This window comes from Galeopterus variegatus, unplaced genomic scaffold, assembly GCF_000696425.1.
Source record: "Galeopterus variegatus unplaced genomic scaffold, G_variegatus-3.0.2 Scaffold887, whole genome shotgun sequence".
NCBI classification, from domain to species: domain Eukaryota; kingdom Metazoa; phylum Chordata; class Mammalia; order Dermoptera; family Cynocephalidae; genus Galeopterus; species Galeopterus variegatus.
In genome coordinates this window covers 268,135-288,833 of record NW_007726998.1, presented here as the reverse complement: position 1 = coordinate 288,833, position 20,699 = coordinate 268,135, and the positions used below count along the sequence as shown (strand labels likewise).

The 20,699-nt window shown below is 35.9% G+C and overlaps 1 protein-coding gene across 2 annotated transcripts in view; it reads left to right on the top strand.

Annotated features, from left to right (window-relative positions):
- UBR2 (ubiquitin protein ligase E3 component n-recognin 2) overlaps positions 1–20,699 on the top strand; it is a 130,557-nt gene that overhangs the window by 22,890 nt on the left and 86,968 nt on the right. For both annotated transcript variants that reach the window (XM_008573183.1, XM_008573182.1), the window contains exons 3-4: positions 17,031–17,109; positions 18,601–18,714. In XM_008573183.1, the coding sequence (XP_008571405.1) occupies positions 17,031–17,109; positions 18,601–18,714 (193 nt within the window). The remainder of the gene's footprint in view (positions 1–17,030; positions 17,110–18,600; positions 18,715–20,699) is intronic.

Below are 20,699 nucleotides of genomic sequence, written 5' to 3'. Positions count from 1 at the left end.
TTGGATTTTTGGATTTGTTGGTGTATAGTTGTTCATGATCTATAATTGTTCTTTGTATTTCTGTGGAATCAGTTGTAACATCTCCTTTTTCATTTCTCATTTTTATTTGGATCTTCTCTCTTCTTGGTTAGTCTAGGTAACGGTTTTGCCAGTATGGGTTATCCTCTAAAAATCTTGTTTTGTTGATCTTTTGTATCTTATTTTGGTCTCTATTTCATTTAGGTCTGTTCTACTTTATTATTTCTATATGTCTACTAATTTGGGGGTTGGATTATTCTTACTTTTCTAGTTCCTTGAGGTGTGATAATTAGGTTGGTTGGTTGAGATCTTTTAATTTTTTTGATGTAAGCACTTATTGCAATAAATTTCCCTCTTAGTGTTGCTTTTGTGGTATCCTATAAGTTTTGGTACGATGTGCTTCTGTTTTCACTTGTTTCAAGAAATTTTTTTTTTTTCCTTTTTGTCTTTTTTCGTGTCTGGCAACGGACCGCAACCCTCAGTGTCGCACCCATACCGGACCGGGACCGGCAACGGGATCGCAACCATTGGTGCTGCGCCCGCCCCTCGCTCAGCCAGTGAGCGGGAACCTGTCTGTATGTGGGATCCGAACCCTCGGCGGGAGCGCCGCCGCGCTCCCAACGGCACACTGTAGCAGTGCGCCACCTGGCCGGCCCAAGAAATTTTTTTAATTTCCTACTTTATTTTATTTTTGACCCGTTGGTCATTCAGGAACATGTTGTTTAATTTCCATGTATTTGTATAGTTTCACTTGTTGATTCCTACTTTTATTCCATTGTGATCCGAAATAATACTTATTTCTATTTTTTTTTTTTTTAATTTATCAATACTTGATTTGTGGCCTAACATGTGGTCTATCCTGGAGAATGATCCATGTGCTGATGAGAAAAAGGTATATTTTGCAGGGGTTGGATGAAATGTTCTATAAATGTCTGTAGAGTCCATTTTGTCTGGAGTGCAGTTTAAATCCAATATTTCTCTGCTAATTTTTTGTCTAGATGATCTGTCCAGTACTGAGAGAGGGTGTTGAAGTCTCCAACTATTATTGTTCTGAGATCTACTTCTCCCTTTAGATCTAGTAATAATTGCTTTATATATCTGGGTGCTCCAATGTAGGATGCATATATGTTTATGATTGTTATATTCTCTTGCTGAATTGATCCCTATATCATTATATAATGTCCTTCTTTGTCTTTTTTTAATTGTTTTTTTGTTTAAAGTCTATTTTATCTGATGTAAGTATAGCTACTCCTGCTCATTTTTGGTTTTCATTTGTGTGGAATATCTTTTTCCATCCATTAGTTTGTGTATGTCTTTACTGGTGAAGTGTTTCTTGTTGGCAGCATATAGTTGGGTCTAATTTTTTAATCACAAAGCCAATCTGTGGGGAACTTAATCCATTTATGTTCAGGGATGATATTGAAAGGTATTGCCTTATTCCTGCCATTTTTTAAATTTTTTAATGACAGTTTTATGGGTTTTTTGTTCCTTTCTTTCTCTTTTATTATTTATCTTTGCTGTTTGGTGTTTTTTGTAGTGATAACATGCAGTTTCTTTCTCTTTCTTATATGTATATCTGCTCTACTAGTGGGTTTTATTCCTTCTTGTGTATTCATGATGATACTTATCACTCTTTTGACTACAGATATAGGATATAGGACTCCTTTGAGGATTTTTTGTAGGGCCAGTCTTGTGGTGATGTGTTCTTGTGGTTTTCATTTGTCTGGGAAAGACACTATTTCTCCTTCATTTCCAAAGTATAGCTTTGCTGGGTATAGTATTCTTGGCTGGCAGTTTTTTCCTTTAACACTTTGAATATATCATCCCACTTTCTCCTGGCATGTATGGTTTTGGTTGAGAAGTCTGCTTTTAGTCTGATGAGTTAGTCTGATGGGGATTCCCTTAAGGTGACTTGATACTTCTGTCTTGCAGTTTTTGGAATTCTCTCTGTCTTTGACTTTTGACAATTTAACTAGTATGTGTCTCAGGCAGGACTTTTGGGGGTTCAATCTGTTTGGGGATCTTTGAACCTCCTGGATCTGAAAGATCATATCTTTCCCAATATGTAGGAAGTTTTCAGTTATTTTGTTGAATAGGTTTTCGGTGCCTTTTCCTTACTCTTCCCCTTCCAGAATACCCATGATACAAATGTTTGTATTCTTAAGGTTGTCCAATAGATCTCATAGGCTTTGTTTGTTTGTTTGTTTGTTTGTTTTATTCTTACTGTAATAAGTCTTGAACTAATTAGTGTAAGTCTTCTGTTTTTGTTCCTTTAGAGTTTGCTCTGTCTATTTCAGGTTCTTTGCATTTTATAAAGTTTGGAATTAGTTTGTCAGTTTTTTTATTTTTAAGGAAAGCTGCTGAGATTACAACTAGGATTACACTGAATCTGTAGATGAATTTGAGGAGAATTGACATTTTAACAATACTGACTTTTCCAATCCATGAACATCTTGTATCTCTCCATTGATTATGATCTTCTTCTTCAATCTCTTTTACCAATGTCTTATAGTTTTTATGTAGAAGTTGTACATACTTTTTGTTATATTTATTCCAGAGTATTTTATGATGCTATTATAAATTGAATCTTTTCCTTCGTTTTAGTTTCCATTTGTTTTCTGCTGGTATAAAGAAATAAAATCAGTTTCTGATATTCGACTTGTACTCTGTGACCTTGCTAAATTCACTATTAGTTCTGGTAGTTTTTGTTTTTTTATTTTTGATTCTTAGGATTATACATAATTATGTCCTCTATGAATGGAGACAGTTTTATTTCCTTTCCAGTCCTTTTGTCTTTTGTTTTTGTGTGTATGCCTTATTGTTCTGGTGAAAGTGGGCATCCTTGCCTTGCCTTGTTCCCAGTCTTATGGGGAAAACATTCAGTCTTTCACCATTAAGTATGATGTTAGGTATAGTTTTTTCATACTACCCTTTATATCACTGAGGCAGTTCCCTTCTATTCCTAGTTTACTGAATTGTTTTTTTTTTTTAATATCATAAATGACTACTGAATGTTATCAAGTGCTTTTACTGCATCTGTTGAGATGATCATAGTTTTTCTTTTTTTATTCCATTAATATGGTTGATTGCTTTGATTTTTTTTAATTATTACTAGGATAAACACTGCTTGATTATCATGTATTACGACTTTTATACATTGCTGGATTTAATTTGTTAATGTTGTATTAAAGATTTTGGAGTCTACGTTCCAAAGAATACCAGTCTGTCAGTTTCCTGTAATGTCTTTGTCTGGTTTTGGTATCAGAGTTATGCTGGCTTTATAAAATGAATGGGAAATGTTCCTTCTATATTTTCTGAGGAATTTGTGTAAAATCGATAAAATTTTTCCTTAAATGTTTGATCGAATTTGCTGGTAAAATAAACTTTCAAGGCCTGGAGCTTTCTTTTGAGGAAGTTTTTGATAACAAATTAAATTTGATACTTATTAGGGTTATTGAGAACTTTATTTCATCTTGTGTCAGTTTTGAACTATATATTTTTCAAGGGATATGTTTCATCATGTGATGTCAAATTTATTGACATAAAATTGTACATTCCTTGTGCTTTTGATGTCTCTTTCATTCCTGATAATACTAATTTGTGTTTTCTCTCTTTAATCAATTTTATTAATCTTTTCAAATAATCAGTTTTTAGCTTTGTTACTTTTGTCTTTTATCTGTTTTCTTTTATTAATTTTTGCCTTTAACATCATTCTTCCTTCTCTTACTTTGGATTTAATATGCTTGTGTTTTCTTCCTTGATCCATGGTTATTTATTTATTTATTTATTTATTTATTTATTTATTTATTTATTTTTGTGACTGGTAAGGGGATCGTAACCCTTGGCTTGGTGTCTCCCGCACCATGCTCAGCCAGTGAGCGCACCGGCCATCCCTATGTAGGATCCGAACCCGCCGCGGGAGCGTCACAGTGCTCCCAGCACCGCACTCTCCCAAGTGAGCCATGGGGTCGGCCCGATCCATGGTTATTTAGAAGTACATTGTATAACTTCCAAATATTTGATGCTTTCTTAGATAGCATATTATAGCTAATTTCTTTTTTTTTTTTTTTTTCCTTTTTATCTTTTTTACTGACCGGTAACGGGATCGCAACCCTCAGTGTTGAGTCCGCACCGCGCTCAACCAGTGAGCGGGAACCGGTCTCCACATTGGATCCGATCCCTCGGCGGGAGTGCCACCGCACTCCCAGGCAGCGCACTCTCCAGCGCGCCACTGGGCCGGCCCCTTATAGCTAATTTCTAATGCAATTACATGTTCTGTTAGGTTTGAGTCTTGAAATTTATTGAGACTTGGTTTATGGCTCAGCAACATAGTTCATCTTGAACACACCCTATGCACTTGAAAAGAAGGTGTACTTTGCAGTTATTGGATGTAATTATTGATATGGTTTTAATTAATTATTGATGTATATATTGAGTTTGATCTATCATTTTGCTATTTGTTTTCTGTTTATCTCATGGTTTTTGTTCCTTTTTCTAATTTTATGTCTTCTTTTGGGTTAGTCAGCATTTTAGTATTTCATTGATTCCTCTGTTGTCTTTTGATCCATACTCCTTTGCATTGTTTTTTAGTAGTAATTGTAGGGATTATTATATGCATCTTTAACTTATCAGTCTATTTTCACTACTTCACTTAAAATATATGAACTTTGTAATTTAAATGGCTTAAAGCAACACAAGTTTACTTCTTGTTTTTATTATATGTTCTTTGTTAGTCAACTGGGAATTCTGCTTCACAGGATCCATGCTCCATGGCTAAGGCTACTTTTCTTGTTAGTCAATATAACACGATCATTTTCCATATCATAAAATAATATTTTATGTCATCAGTTATGTAGATATATCATAACTTTATTAACAAATTCCCAATTATCACATATAAGCTGGTTTCACAATACCATTTAGCTGGTATTCTCATCTCTGTAAGAAGCAGTATTCTGTAAAGGTTAAGAGCACAGTCCCCAAGAACCAGACCCTCTGGGTTTACAGCCTCGTGTTCCAATAGCCATGTGACCTTAAGTGAGCTATTTAAACGTCTTGTGTCTCAGTTTCCTCACTTATGAAAGGTAGTTGTACCTATCTCATAGGGTCACTGTATGCAGCTTTAGACATATATAAAATGTGCAGACTTTGGCTGGCTCATGGTAAGAACCATATATGTATTAGTTAATAATTCATGATTAAAAAATAATTCCTCCAAGTACAATGTTCAATTGAAAGGTTATATGACTATTAAGGCTATAAATATGAGGGTAATTCAAAAAGTTTGTGGAAAAATAGAATGAATAGATAACAATCATTCCATGAACTTTTTAAAAAAGTACTAGGAACCTTTTATTATACATATACACGTATCTGTATATGTATATTTATATAAACATTCAACCTTTATATATTATTTATAGATTTGTATATAATAATTATATATATATATATATATATATGAACTTTACATTTATAATTGCACTTATTCATCTCATCTTTTGTGTTTCTTCTCATATATATTACACATATAAACTTAAACTTTACAGTGCAATGTTATAATTTTTGCTTTAACAGATAAGTCCTTTAAAGACATTAAGAAAAGAAACAAAAAAATACGTATAACCTTTAATATTTAACCACATATATCTCACTCCTAGTGTTCTCCTGTGGCCCAGAGATTAGCAAATTTTTTCTGTAAGGATCCAAATAGTAAATATACAGTTGACTCTTGAACAACACAAGTTTGAACCACCTGGGTCCATGTATATGCAGATTTTTTTCAATAAATACAGTTGGCCCTCTGTATCTGTGTGTTCCACATCCACAGATTCAACCCACCTTGGATCAGAAATACAGTATTCAAGGGATATGGAATCCAAGTTATATGGAGGGCCAACTTCTGTCCACAGGTTTTGAAGGGCTGACTGTGAGACCATGGATTTTGGTATCTGTGGGGAATGGAGGTGGGTGGGGTCTTGGGATCAATCACTTGCAGAGACCAATGGACACCAAGTGACAACTGTATTAGGTTTTGCAGGCCAAATGCAGTCTTTGTTGTTGCTTCTGCTGCCTTTTTTTTTTTTTTTTTAAATAACCCTTTAAAAATGTAAAAACCATTCTTATCTTACAGGTCTTACAAAAAGAGGCTATGGACAACAATTTGTCCACTCCTGCTGCAAATACTAATCACAATCTGGTGCCAGTTCCTCCAACCTGGTTATGAATTCTCTTAGTTTGTGTTTACCTGATGTTTTTATTTTGCATTCTTTTTTTTATTCTGGAAAAAACACTCTTTCTCTACACTCTAACACAACACTTCTGACACCAGATGTGTGAGTTTTTTCCTCATCGAGCAATTCTCCAACTCTTTGAACACTGCCTGGGTGACTTCCCCCCATCTCAATACCAGTCACAAGCAGAAGGGGGTCATCTATACCTCTGGTAGTCTGGCTATAAACTGGGGTTCCCACTCACCCCTCCTTGGATTTGATTAACTTGCTAGGATAGCTTGCCAAACTCAGGTAAACACTTACATTTACTGGTTTATTATAAAGGATACAAATGAACAGCCAGGTGGAAGAGGTGCATAGGGGAAGGGATGAGGAGCTTCCATGCCTTGTCTGGGCATGCAACCCTGCTAGTATCTTCATGTGTTCAGTACACTGGAAGTTCATCAAATCTTGTTTTTCAAGAGTTTTTATAGAGTTTTATCTCCAGCCCCACCCAACCCCCCTTTCCAGATTTCAGTGGGTGGAACTAACAGTTCCAACCTTCTAATCACTTTGTCCTTCTGGTAACTGGCCCTATCCTGAGGCTCTCTAGGGGCCACACCCTAAATCACCTCTTTAGCATAAACAGGTTTCTCACCATTAAGTGTGATATTATCTGTAGGGTTTTTGTAGAGATTGATTCTTTATCAAGTTGTGGAAGTTACCCTATATTCCTCATTTGCTAAGAGTTTTTATTATTAATGAGCATTGCATTTTATCAAATACTTTTTCTGCATCTATTGATAAGACTATGTGATTTTTCTTCTTCAGCCTTTTGATGTAATGGATTACATGATTTTACAATATGGAACCAGTCTAGCATAACCTGGGATAAATCCCACTTGGTCGTAGTGTATAATATTTTCATACATTGTCCAATTCAGTTTGCTAATATTTTGTAATGTTCATGAGAGATACTGGTCTGTTTTCTTTGTATGGTTTTGGTATTAGGGTGATGCTGGCTTAATAGAATGAGTTAGGAAGTATTCCCTCTGCTTCTGTCTTCTGTAAGAGATTGTAGGGAATTGGTACATAGTTATGTGTTGCTTAACAATGGGGCTATTCTCAGAAATATATTGATGGGTGATTTCACCACTGTGTAAACATTATAGAGTGTACTTACACAAGCCTAGTAGTATAGCCTAATCCACACCTAGGCTGTGTGGTATAGCCTGTTATTCCTAGACTACAGTATATTACTGTACTGAATTCTGTAGGCAGTTGTAACACAATGGTAAGTAGGTGTCTATCTAAACATATCTAAACATAAAAAAAGCACAGTGAAAAACGATATTAAAGAAAAAATGGTACACCTGTGTAGGGCATTTAACATGATTGGAGCTTGAAGGACTTAAAGTTGTTCTGGATGAGTTAGTGAGTGAGTGGTGGGTGAATACTGTACACTACTGTAGACTTTATAAACACTGTACAATTAGGCTGTACCAAATTTATTAAAAAATAAAATAATCACATTCCAATTTTACAATGGCTACAACATCACTAGGTGATAGGAATTTTTCAGCTCCATTATAATCTTAGTGGGACCACCATTGTATGTAAGATCTATTTCTGACTGAAATGTTATGCAGTACATGACTGTATTTTCATCTTTAAATGTTTGATAGAATTCACTAGTGAATCCATCTGGACCTGGTGCTTTCTGTCTTGGAAGGTTATTTATTATTGACTCAATTTCTTTAACAGATATAGACTTACTCAGATTGTCTATTTGCACTCATTTCTGAAGGATATTTTTCCTAAATATTGAATTCTAGATTGGCAGGTTTTTGTGGGTTTTTTTTTTTTTTTCTTTTCAATATTTTTAAAGATCTTGTTTTAGTGTCTTCTGACCTCTTTTGTTTCTGTTGATATTAGCTGTTATTAGCATATCTGTGTTCCCTTGTATGAAATATGTTGGTTTTACTCTAGCTGCCTTGAAGATTTTCTCTTTATCAGATACAGGTGCAGTATCCTTAAAGTGGAATTCAGAAATGCTCCAAAATCTGAAACTTTTTGAGTGCTGACATGATTCTCAAAGGTAATGTTCATTGGAGCATTTCAGATTTTGGATTTTTGGATTAGGGATGTTTAGTAATATTCCAGAATCCAGTAAAAATCAAAATTTGTGATACTTCTGGTCTCAAGCATTTCATATAAGGGATACTCAACTTGTATGATTCTATTTATATGAAATGTCCAGCAAATCCATAGATATAGAAAGTAGATTAGTGGTTGCCAAGAGCAGGGGTGGAAGGTGGGAGAGGAGGGAATAGGGGAATTACTGTTGATGGGTACAAGGTTCCTTTTGGGGGTGATAAAAATGTTCTGGAATTAGTGATGATGGTTTTACAGCCTTGTGAATACACCAAGAACGACTCAGTTGTACACTATAAAAGGGTGAATTTTACAGTATGTGAATTAAATCTCAGTTTAAAAAGTGTTCTGTATATTTGACATTAAAGGAATCCTCACTTAATTCTGGAGACTCAGAATCGTACAGATTGTTCTCATTCTATCTAATGCAATAAAATCAGAAACAAATGGTAAAAGATTAGGTTAAATAAAACTTTATGTTTAGGAACTAACATTTCTGAATAACCCTTGGAAAAAAGAATACCACTAAGGAAATTTAGAAATAGAACTGAGTGTTAAAAACATTACATTTTTAGCTAAAGGAGCATTTAGAAGGAAGTATACCTTTAAAATATTTGTCAAGAAAAAGAAAGGTTAAAAATAAATAAGCTGTGCCTACATACATTTCCTGGCTCTGCTGAAAGGGCCTAGAAACAGTGAACCCCCCATAGCGTACCCAGTGCTCAGACATTTGTTTGTAAATACCACCGTCCAATAAGAGGAATCAGAGCTATATGGAGAAGTGATTGATTCCAAGTCTGGGACCGGGAAAATACAAAATAGGGCTAGAACATTTTGTGGTGGCAGAAGTTAGAAAATGCTCAAAAAAGGGTGGTCATTGTTGAAAGGGTGCAGGGACCAGCCTGAATGAGCTCCCAGTCACCACAGATAAAACTATGAGCAATAAAATAAATAATGATAGTATTAGATTATAAATATGCAGCAGAATAAAATAAATACCGCTGAGTCCTTACTGATGTAACCAAATATTTGAATAAATAAACAAATGGGGAAAAGATGTTTTCAGTAGCTCTGCTATACTAGAGATTTTCAAATAATTAATAAAGCAGGAATGAGTGAAATAGGAAATCACCATTTGTCAAATAACAGTAATAATTGTAGGCAAGATCTATCAATGAATGCTAAAAGTAGGTTGTGAAAGTTTGAGGATAAACAAGATATTTGCACAGTTACAAAGTATCTCTCCAAGTCTATTTAATTACAAAGGAACAATAGTAACTTTTCAGTGAAGAAATCTGGCAGACACCATCTTAACCAGTTGAGCAAAGTTATTATTATCACCAGTAATGACTTACTGAATCAATGTCATGTGCCCCCTGATGTGATGCACTGAGGACACAACATCACTTCTGTGATATTCTTGCCAAAAATGTATGACTCAATCTAATCATAAAATATCAAACAAATCCAAGTTATAGGACAGCTACAAAATTACTAACCTGTGCTCTTCATGTATCATGATCCTGAATGTCAAAAAAAAAAGGGGGGGGGGTCATGGACATGAAAGTCAAAAAAAGATCGAGGAACTGTCACAAATTGGAGGAGACTAAGGAGACATAAAAACTGGTGCACTGTGGGATCCTGTATTGAATGCTGGAACAGATAAAGGACTACAGTGGAAAAACATGAAATTTGTATAAGGTCTGTAGTTGCAACAATGTTAATTTTCTGGTTTTGATAATTGTACTATGGTTAACATTAGGGGAAGCTGGGTTGGAGTATAAAGGAACTCTACTATTATTCCAACTTTTCTAAGTCTAAAATTATTTCAAAAATTTTTTAAAAAGTAAACATTCAGTTCAAAAAGTTGGAAAAAGAACAATAAAGTGAACTCAGACAAGAAGAAAGGAAAACAAAGGTAAGGTTTTAGAAAATGAAACAAAAGTAAATAGTTGGGACACTCTTTGGAATCATCTTGCCAAATTTCTGGCAAGATGGATTAAGAAAAAGAGAAGATGCAAATACAGAAAAATAAAAATGAAAATTGAGAAACTCACTGCATTCCTTTTGATGGTGTCATATATTGCAGGGCAGGGTTCTCTGCGTTGCTGTGATTAAAAAATGAGGGAGACACAGGGGCCGGCCTGGTGGCGCACTGGATAGTGCGCCGCTTGGGAAGCGCGGCGGCGCTCCCACCCGAGGGTTCGGATCCCACATGTGGACCGGTGCCCGCTCACTGGCTGAGCGAGGCGCGGGAGCAACGCCGAGGGTTGCGATCCCGTTGCCGGTCCCCGGTCCGGTGCGGGGGCAACACTGAGGGTTGCGATCCGTTGCCGGACACGGAAAAAGACAAAAAGACAAAAAAAAAAAAAAAATGAGGGAGACAGGGCCCTATCTGATTCTAAAACTTGAGAAGTTGTGCAGTGCCCACTAGCTGCTAAATTGTTTGAGCCTGACTATTTGATAAATTGAACGGTTAGATATTTCTTTTGGTCTCGGGGTGCCAATAAAAAATACTGAAGGTGCTATGAACAAGAAAGTTTGAGAACTTCTGAAATATGAGCCTTATGAACAACTTAAATGCTAAAAAATTTGGAAACTTAAATGAAATGGATAAATTCCTAGAAAAATGATAGACAACTTGAATAGAGTAAGAAAAATATTGTAACGGTAATCAAAGATTTTCCCTCCCTATATCCCACACCAGGATGACTGTACATGTGAGTTCTATCAAATTTTGAAGGAACAATTCCTTTCTTACACAGGTTACTAGAGAAACTGGGAAAAAAGTAAAAGCTGCCTAACTCTCTATGAAGCTATTATAATCATGATTCTAAACCCTTATAAGGATATACAAGCAGAGACATTATAAGGCCATTTCCTTTATTAATACAGATGAAAGGATCCTAAATAAAATATTAGCTATCTGAATCCAAAAATATATTCAAGAGTGATATGTCATGATCAAATGGAGTTTAGTTCAGGAATCCAAAAGAATACAAAGATCATCTTTAAAACAATTATTAATGTAATTCACCATTTTAATAGTTGAGAGAAGAAAAATATGTTTTTCTGACTTGATTCAGAAAAGCATTTTATAAATTTCACTAATTGTTTACTATATACATTATTAGCTAAGAGTTTAATATGAGGGAATTTTACTGTATATTTGTGTATTGGGTTTTTCAAAACTTTTTATTATGGACATTTTTAAACATTATAAAAGTGAGATGCATGGTATAATAGACCTGACATGTTCTCATTGCACAACTTCAGCATTTACTGCAACTTTTTCATGTATGCTCCACCCCCACACATACTTTTTTTTTCTACCCACCACTTTATTTTGAAGCAAATTTTAGATAATATGTCTTTTTATCAGCAAATACTCAGTATGTAGCTTTTTTCTCTACAGCCATTCGCATCCTAAAAAATTAACACTAATTCCTTAATATCATCTAATATCTAGCCAGGGTTGAAATTGTCCTGATTGACTAAATGTGCAGTTTACACATTGCATTTGGCTGCTGTGCCTCATGTTTTTAAATCTGTAATAGCTCCTCTCTCTCTTTATTTTCTTTCCTTTTCTTTTTATCTCTTTTCTTTTTTCCATTTATGTGACTAAGAAACTAGCTCATTTGTTCTGTGGAATTTTCCACATTGTGGATTTGGATGATTGTACTACATGGTGTTGCTTAACATGTTTCTTTATTCCTTGTAGTTAAGCTTGGTTTAATTCCATTGTGTGTGTTTTGGGGGGTGGGTCGGGGTGGGAGGATGGATAATAACTTCATCGCAACTGATGTGTAACTTCTTAATTTTTTGTATCACAGGGCACATGATACTTGGCTACTTTTGTTTTAAAATTGATCAGTGGGGGGCCGGCCCGGTGGCGCACTGGATAGTGCGCCGCTTGGGAAGCGCGGCGGCGCTCCCGTCCGAGGGTTCGGATCCCACATACAGACCGGCTCCCGCTCACTGGCTGAGCGAGGCGCGGGAGCAACGCCAAGGCTTGCGATCCCGTTGCCGGTCCCCGGTCCGGTACGGGGGCAACACTGAGGGTTGCGATCCGTTGCCGGACACGGAAAAAAAAAAAAAGACAAAAAAAAATAAATAAATAAAAATAAAAAAAAATAAAATTGATCAGTGGGTTTATGTACCTGGCAGATGCAGCCATTGTAAAGGTTGCCTCAATCATTATTTCATTAAGGGTAGCAAAATGGCAGTATTCTGTTTTATTGTTTCTTCTTTGTTTATTAGCTAGACTTTTATAAAATAAAAATAGTCCCTCATCAATTTTTTGATTACTCTGAGGTAAATTCATATAGGAAAGGAAAGATAAATGTTTGATTTCTTCTAGAAGGATACTTTGTTAGTAATTCTACAGTGAACAGAATACTTACTGGAGAATCTTTACTTGTTTAAGTTGTACTTTATATATTTCAAGTCTTTAAGATCTAGAGCAAGACAAGAATGCATCTACTGTTACTGCTAGTGTATAACATGTTAGAGGCCCTTGTCAGCAATATAAGGGAAGAAGAGGAAAGGTGTAAATATTAGATATGAAGAGATAAATTTGTCATTGTGTGCAGACTATATTTACCTTGGAAAAAATAACAACAGAACCAACAAACTAAGAACTGCCTTGAGTTCATAAAGGTTACTAGAAGTCAATACCATTTTTTTCATTAACCTTAACTAACTATAAAGTGAGATTTAAAAAAATTAGAGCAGCAAAATCCAGAAAGTACCCAAGATGTTAATCTAATCAAAAATACAAAGGGCTCAGGGCTGGCCAGTGGCTCACTTGGGAGAGTGTGGTGCTAACAACACCAAGTCAAGGGTTAAGATCCCCTTACTGGTCATATTTAAAAAAAAAAAAAAAAAGAATACAAAGGACTCATGAAGAAAACTTTAAAACTCAATAAAGGATATTCCTATTCCTTTATTCTTTCAGTAAAGGAAATAATCATGGACATAATTTACTCCTATGATGATGTTAGTACTTTTGAAGTTTATCAATAAATTCCAAATAATCCCTGTCATAATTTTAATTGAATATTTCTGAGGAACTCTATATACTTATCCTAAATGATATGTGTAAGAATAAATAAGAATTTGTGAATAGCTTAGTCAGTTTTTTAAAAAAGGAGAATAAAAGGGGACTTGCCCTATAAGATATTAACACTATAAACTCATACTAATAACTTTGTAGTATAGTATAAGAACAAATAAATAGATCACTAGAACATATTAGAGAGCTCAGAAATAGACCCATAGATATGTGGGAACTTAATGTTATAAAGTTGACACTGATCAATAGGTAGAAGTTAGAGTGTTTAGTAGATGGTGTTAGGGGAAAAGTAGCTCATTATATATTTACTGTCTCTGTTCTGCATCATATACAGAGGTAGACTCCAGATGGATTAAATACCTAAATGTGTAAAATAAAACCAAAAGGTTTTATCTTTTTTTATATTTTTATATTTTGTGACCCACGGTTGGGGAAAGATTTTTTTTTTTTTTTTTTTTTTTTTTTGGTGGCTGGACAGTACAGGGATCGAACCCCAGGACCTTGGTGTTATCAGCACCACTCTCTAATCAACTGAGCTAACTGACCTGGGAAAGAACTTCTTAGAGAACCTCAAAGCACAAACCAAATATATATATTAATTTAATTGTATCAAAATACAGAGTTCTGTTTAACAAAGGATCCTATGAGCAAAGTTAATACACAGGTGACAAAATAGGAGACAATATTTGCAGTGTTTAATATTGACTAGCAATTAATATCCTCTAGTACACAAGGAACTCATGCAAATAAAGCAATTTCAGCAGGAAAATATGCAAATAATATAAACAAGCAATTTATAGAAGAGGAAACCCCAAAAGTAACAAGCATATTGTAGTGGATTGAATTGTGTCCCCCACAAAGTTTAATGTGTTGGAGGCTTGGTCCCCACTGTGACAGTATTAAGAACGTGGGAAGTCCTATTATGGTAATTGCAAGGTGGGGCCTTGAAGAGGTGATTAGATTTGGAGGACCATGCCTAGTGAATGGATTAAAAATGGTGGTCTTGGGTGTGGTTCTGAGGGGTTTAAAAGGAGAGCACATGAGAGTCTCTCTCTGCTTTACCATTTTCTGCCATGTGAGACCCCTGCATTGCTGTAAAGCCACCACCAAAGAAGAGCCTCACCAGATATGTTTCCTGGACTTTGAACTTCCCAGCCTCAAAAACTGTAAACAGTAAATTCTGTTTCCTTACAAAGTACCCAGTTCCAGGTATTTTTTTTTTTTTTTTTGTCCTTTTTTGAGACCGGCCGCACCGCGCTCAGCCAGTGAGCGCACTGGCCATCCCTATATAGGATTCGAACCCGCAGCGGGAGCGCCGCTGCACTCCCAGCGCCGCACTCTCCCGAGTGCACCACGGGCTCGGCCCAGTTCCAGGTATTTTTTTTTTTTTTTTGTCCTTTTTTGAGACCGGCCGCACCGCGCTCAGCCAGTGAGCGCACTGGCCATCCCTATATAGGATTCGAACCCGCAGCGTGAGCGCCGCTGCACTCCCAGCGCCGCACTCTCCCGAGTGCACCACGGGCTCGGCCCAGTTCCAGGTATTTTGTTATAAGCAATAGAAATGGACTAATACACATGTAAAGAGCTGCTCAAACATATTAGCGATCAGAGAAATGCAAATTAAAACAACAAAAAGATATAACATGTATACTAGGCTGGCACGCATTAGAAAACTGGATAATACCAAGTGCTGGTAAAGATGCAGGGCTATAAAAACTCTTATACATTTCTGGGAGTCATGTAGCCTTTCTGGAGAGTAGGATGGCACTCAGGAAAAGGACCTTACATGTATATGACCCAGCAGTTCTACTTTTGATTTTATATGCAAAGAAAGCCACAAACAGATCCATAAGAGAACATTTATAGGGATGTTCATTGCAGCATTATTTGTGGTAGAAAGGCATTGGTATCCAGCACTGGAACAGTAGAATGATCAAATGTTTTGGACACAACACTCAGCACAGAACACTTCCGACACCAGATGTGTGGGTTTTTTCCCCCAACACACAAGCAGTTCTTCAGTGGATACCAACTGTGTGTCCTATAATTCAATTCAATTCTGACACTATGTACTTGAAGATACATAGATCCCGCTGGTTAAGGGCTTAGTTCCCCAAGACTGCCCCCACTTCATATACCAGTCACAGGTAGTAGATTGTCACCTAAACTTCTGACCAGCTGGCTATAAAAAGTGGGTTCCCATGACCCCCTCCTTGGGTTTGATTAATTTGCTAGAGCAACTCACAGAACTCAGGGAAACACTTAAGTTTACCCATTTTTTATAAAGGATATTACAGAGATGCATAGGGCAAGGTATGTGGGAAAGGGCACAGAGCTTCCATTCCCTCTTTGGCCACACCACCTTCCATGTACCTCCACATATTCAGAAATCCAGAAGCTCTCAAAAAACCAAGTCTTTTGGGATTTTTATGAAGTCTTCAGTACACAGGCATGATTGATACATCATTGACCAATGCTGATCAACTCAACCTTTAGCCCCTTTTGCCTCCCCAGGGGTAGGAGTAAGGGTGGTGAAGCTGAAAGCTTAACCCTTTAATCACATGGTTGATTCCCCTGGCAACCAGCCCCCATCCTGAAGCTATCCAAGAGCCCCCAGCCATCAGTTGCCTCATTAGAAAAAAAAGACTCTTCTGTCACCCAGGAAGTTCCAAGGGATTAGGAGCTCTGTGTCTGGAACTGGGGTCAAAGACCAAATATTAGCAAAAGGTTCTCCTAGTGCCCTTGTCTACAGGGGTTCTAAGAGCTCTATGTCAGAAACTGGGGGCAGAGACCAACATATATGTATTTCTTATTTTAATACTCCTGTTTCATTTCACGGAATTATAGAGATGCTCTTAAGATATGACCTATAAATGTATCTAACTGGCAGTATGATGAAAGCAAATGAAACAATTGAGGGCACCACTGTCAACCTGTCCACCTTGTGGAACTCTTATCTCCTGTAAGGATATCTCATGGACCATTTATGTTGTGTGAATACCAAACATATGGACCAAGTGAGGAGACCCCTATCAGTCTGTATACTGAACATGTAGAATGCTTAATTTCCCCTTTTAGTTAAAATTTAAATAGAAATGTAAGTTCTAATATTGTCTTTTTGCATCCTAATTGACATCTTGTCTTTCTGGGAGTGTGTATATACCACCTTGAAGACCCCTGGTCTCAAACACCTGTTTGGAAAAAGTTATTTGAAATCCTAAGATCCGAATCTTAAGAATTCATACACATTTTAAAATCTATTCCATATACATCTGTGTGTTTTAATATATAATGTGATTTCCCCAAATCTATGGGAAAAATTTACCTTTAAAATTTACCTTTCTAGTGATATGTGCCTTGAAAGACTCTCCAGTACACATCTAGTATGAGAAGCACTTTCTTAAAACTGATTTCACTGATCAAAGATCTGACAGATCTTTGGGAATATTTCCTTTCTTATAACACCAAGAAACTTCACCATTGTGGCACTTCTTGAATGGGTTTCAATTTGAAATATTCTGTTTGAAATATGTAGTTATTTTATGACACTTTTTTTTTCTTTAACTTTACAGAGACTGTGCGGTTGATCCAACTTGTGTTTTATGCATGGAGTGCTTTTTGGGAAGTATTCACAGAGATCATCGATATAGGGTTAGTAATGTCCAAATAATAACCATATCCAGTATTGAATCTTATACTAGATACCTTTTCTTTCTTTTAAAACCCAAAGATTTAACACTAAAATGAGAGAATGGTTTAAACAATTTATTATTTAAGCATTATTAAACATGTGCCAGCAGTGTAGAAATGAATTATGAATTATGAATTCACGCTTCTGATAACACATAGTTTAAGAAAGACAACACAGATATCAGCTCTTCCATGTTGGTTTTCAACTAGTTTGTTTCTGTTTTGCTATTTTTTTAAATGTTTATTAAAGAGGCCTCTATTACAGTATAGTAGAGGGCCCAACTCCAGCACTTAAGACCCACCGATTTTATTATTTTTTCACTGCTGTAAAGCAGTTAATACTTTTCCAAAAATCAGCTATGTTTGCTTTTAAGTCGGGGATACAAATAAAGTATACAGACAAAAGACCTGGTTCCTCTACTGGAAACTGAAGACAGACCATGAAGATTCAAAGGTTAGGGAACTGTTAGATGGAACTTTTCACCCTACTCATAAAATAGAACAGTGGAGAAGGAATATTTTAATCTTGTTCTTTTTAATTAAATTCAGGAGCCCTGCTGGGTCAGGACTTTTCCTCCTGTTTTTATTCATTGTACCCAAGTGTTTATAATAATGAACTAAAACAGGTACAAAATTGTGCTCAGTATATTCTTTATGTTCTCTTTACTCTTGTAAGTCAAGAACACCAATTTCCTTTAAGCTGTTCTACCTGTGTTTGGAAACTGGAACAAGCACATAAGCTATAGGATTTCCCAGATGACTGCCTATCCATGTTTCTTGGCATGTATCTTTACATCTCTTGGGAATAACTGTCAATTGTAGGACATTAATTATATTATGATATATAACATACAAATACTTACTTTGAGCAGAATATAGTAGAGCTCATTCTACAATTTGTCCATTCTTAAATTTCATCATAGTATTTTAAGAAAAGCAGAAGTTCGGGCCGGCCCGGTGGCGCACTGGATAAGTGCGCCGCTTGGGAAGTGCGGTGGCGCTCCCGCCCGAGGGTTCGGATCCCACATACAGACCGGTTCCCGCTCACTGGCTGAGCGAGGCGCGGGAGCAACACCGAGGGTTGCGATCCCGTTGCCGGTCCCCGGTCCGGTACGGGGGCAACACTGAGGGTTGCGATCCATTGCCGGACACGGAAAAAGACAAAAAACAAAAAAAGAAAAGAAAAGAAAAGAAAAGCAGAAGTTCTAGTCTACCAAATATTAACTAATAGGTTCTGTATTGCCAGATTTCTTGAATTATTGCCATATCTTAAGGAAATGTGAATAATTCAATAAAATTTAAAACATTGAGAGGTTTGGCATTTTTTAAAATTTTATCCCTCTAAAGAAACACTTAAGCAATGTTATTTCCTTAGCACTTTATTCTTACTTATTATATGATACCACTCAGTAAATACTTATTGATAAGATACTTTACAATTTTTTTTTCAAGATGACAACATCAGGAGGTGGAGGTTTCTGTGACTGTGGTGATACTGAAGCTTGGAAAGAGGGTCCTTACTGTCAAAAACATGAACTTAACACCTCTGAAATTGAGGAAGAAGAGGTAAAACCATTTCCATGAAGTTGTTTTTAAGGAAATACTGTTTTAACCACAAGTTTGAAGTATTTTCAGAAATAAGAATGAGGTTATAATGTGAGAAATGAGTAAGCAAAAAGTTCCGTCACTATTAACAGTGACTTTGAAAGTTCTCTGCATTTTGTGGATGCTGTACCATTGCTAGTAGTATATACTTGAAATTCCAGAAATTTCGTTTAATTCAAATTTTTTATCTGGTTGGGGTTTGGTTTTGCTTTAAGCATTTACAAGGTTTTTTTAAGTCCTAATTTACTATTGAAAGGATTATTTTTCCCATATGTGTAGACCAGTTAACTAAGTTGTTTTTTGTGTTGTGACTAAGACCTTGTAGGCCAGGATAGCTTTCATTTCTACAACCATACATGGCAGTCAATCCTAGTCATAATCTCCTGGTAAATCCATGTCATTGGATATGTGATTGGGACCAAGTGTAGAGATGATAGATTAGTACAGTTTTTCCCCACTTCAGCTGTAAATGTGTGATTTAACAAATTTTGATCCTGTATTTTTTTTAATGATTTTTATAACAAAACAGTAGACTCTTACTAAATTAATGTTTGAATCTCTGCTGCTTTTTGTGACTATTCAAGACCCTCATTTCAGATTTTATCTTATTTTTAAATGGCAGAGAGATAGGTACATTCAAAGTACTTCTGCATTATTAGTAGGCCTGATACCGATTTGGGGCAAGTGGGCATTAATAGTCTTTCCTTTCCTAGTGCACATACCCTGCAGGTCTCAAATATTTTAGCAGAACGACCAAGACTTTTGGTGTAGGACAGTGTCTTTTAGACTATGTTCCACTGTGTTTGCACAGATCAAAATTTGTACAAAATGATTTGGTGCTGTGAAAAACATTTATTTTGTTTGTGTTTCATCTGCTTTGTGCAGGTGTTCTGGCATTTACTACAGGAAGATGCCAAATGGTCAGGGTTCCAGATTTCTCTACCTCTATTGGAGCAGCTCCATTTTTATCTCTTTATATATTTGATTGGAATTCTACATGTAAAAATTTAAGACAAATAAACATATGTTTGAGTTGTGTTTTAGAAAAAGATTTAAAAACCACTGATATAAAACTTTAGGACTAAAAAAAAAAAAACTTTAGGACTATGGGAGAAAATATTTGTAAATCATATATCTGATAATGATCTAGTATCCAGAATGTATATTTTACAACTCAACAATAAAAAGACAACCCGATTGAAAAATAGGCAAAGAACTTGAATAGACATTTTTTCAAAGAAGATATACAATGACCAATAAATACATGAAAACATGATGAACATCATTAGTTATTAGGGAAATGCAAATCAAAACCACAATGGGATACCACTTTACACCCACCAGGGTGGCTATAATTTAAAAAATGGAAAATAACAAGTATTAGCAAAGACATACAGATATAGGAACCTTTATAAATTGGAAATGTAAAAATGATTTCTGCAATTTGGCTGTTCCTCAAAACGTTGAACATAGAATTGCCATATGAGTCTGCAATTCCATTCCTAGATATATACCAAGAAGAACTGAGAACAGGTATTTAAAGAAGTGCATGCACATGCATGTTTATAACAGTATTGTTTACAATAGCCAAAAGGTGGAAACAGCCCAAATATCTGTCAGTGAAATGGATAAACAAATTGTGGTATGTGCATACAATGGAATATTATTCAGCCATTAGAAAAGAATGAAATACATAAAAGCTATAGTGTGCATGAACTTCCAAAACATTATCCTGAGTGAAAGAAGCCAGGCATAAAAGATCACATATTTTATTCCATTTATATGGATTATTCAGAATAGATGAATTTGTAGAGACAACACAGATTGGTGGTTGCCAGGGGCTAGGGAAGAGGAAAATGGGAAGAAACCGCTTAATGGGTAAGGGGTTTTACTTTGGATTGATGGAAATGTTTTGGACTAGATGGTAATAGTTGCACAACATTATC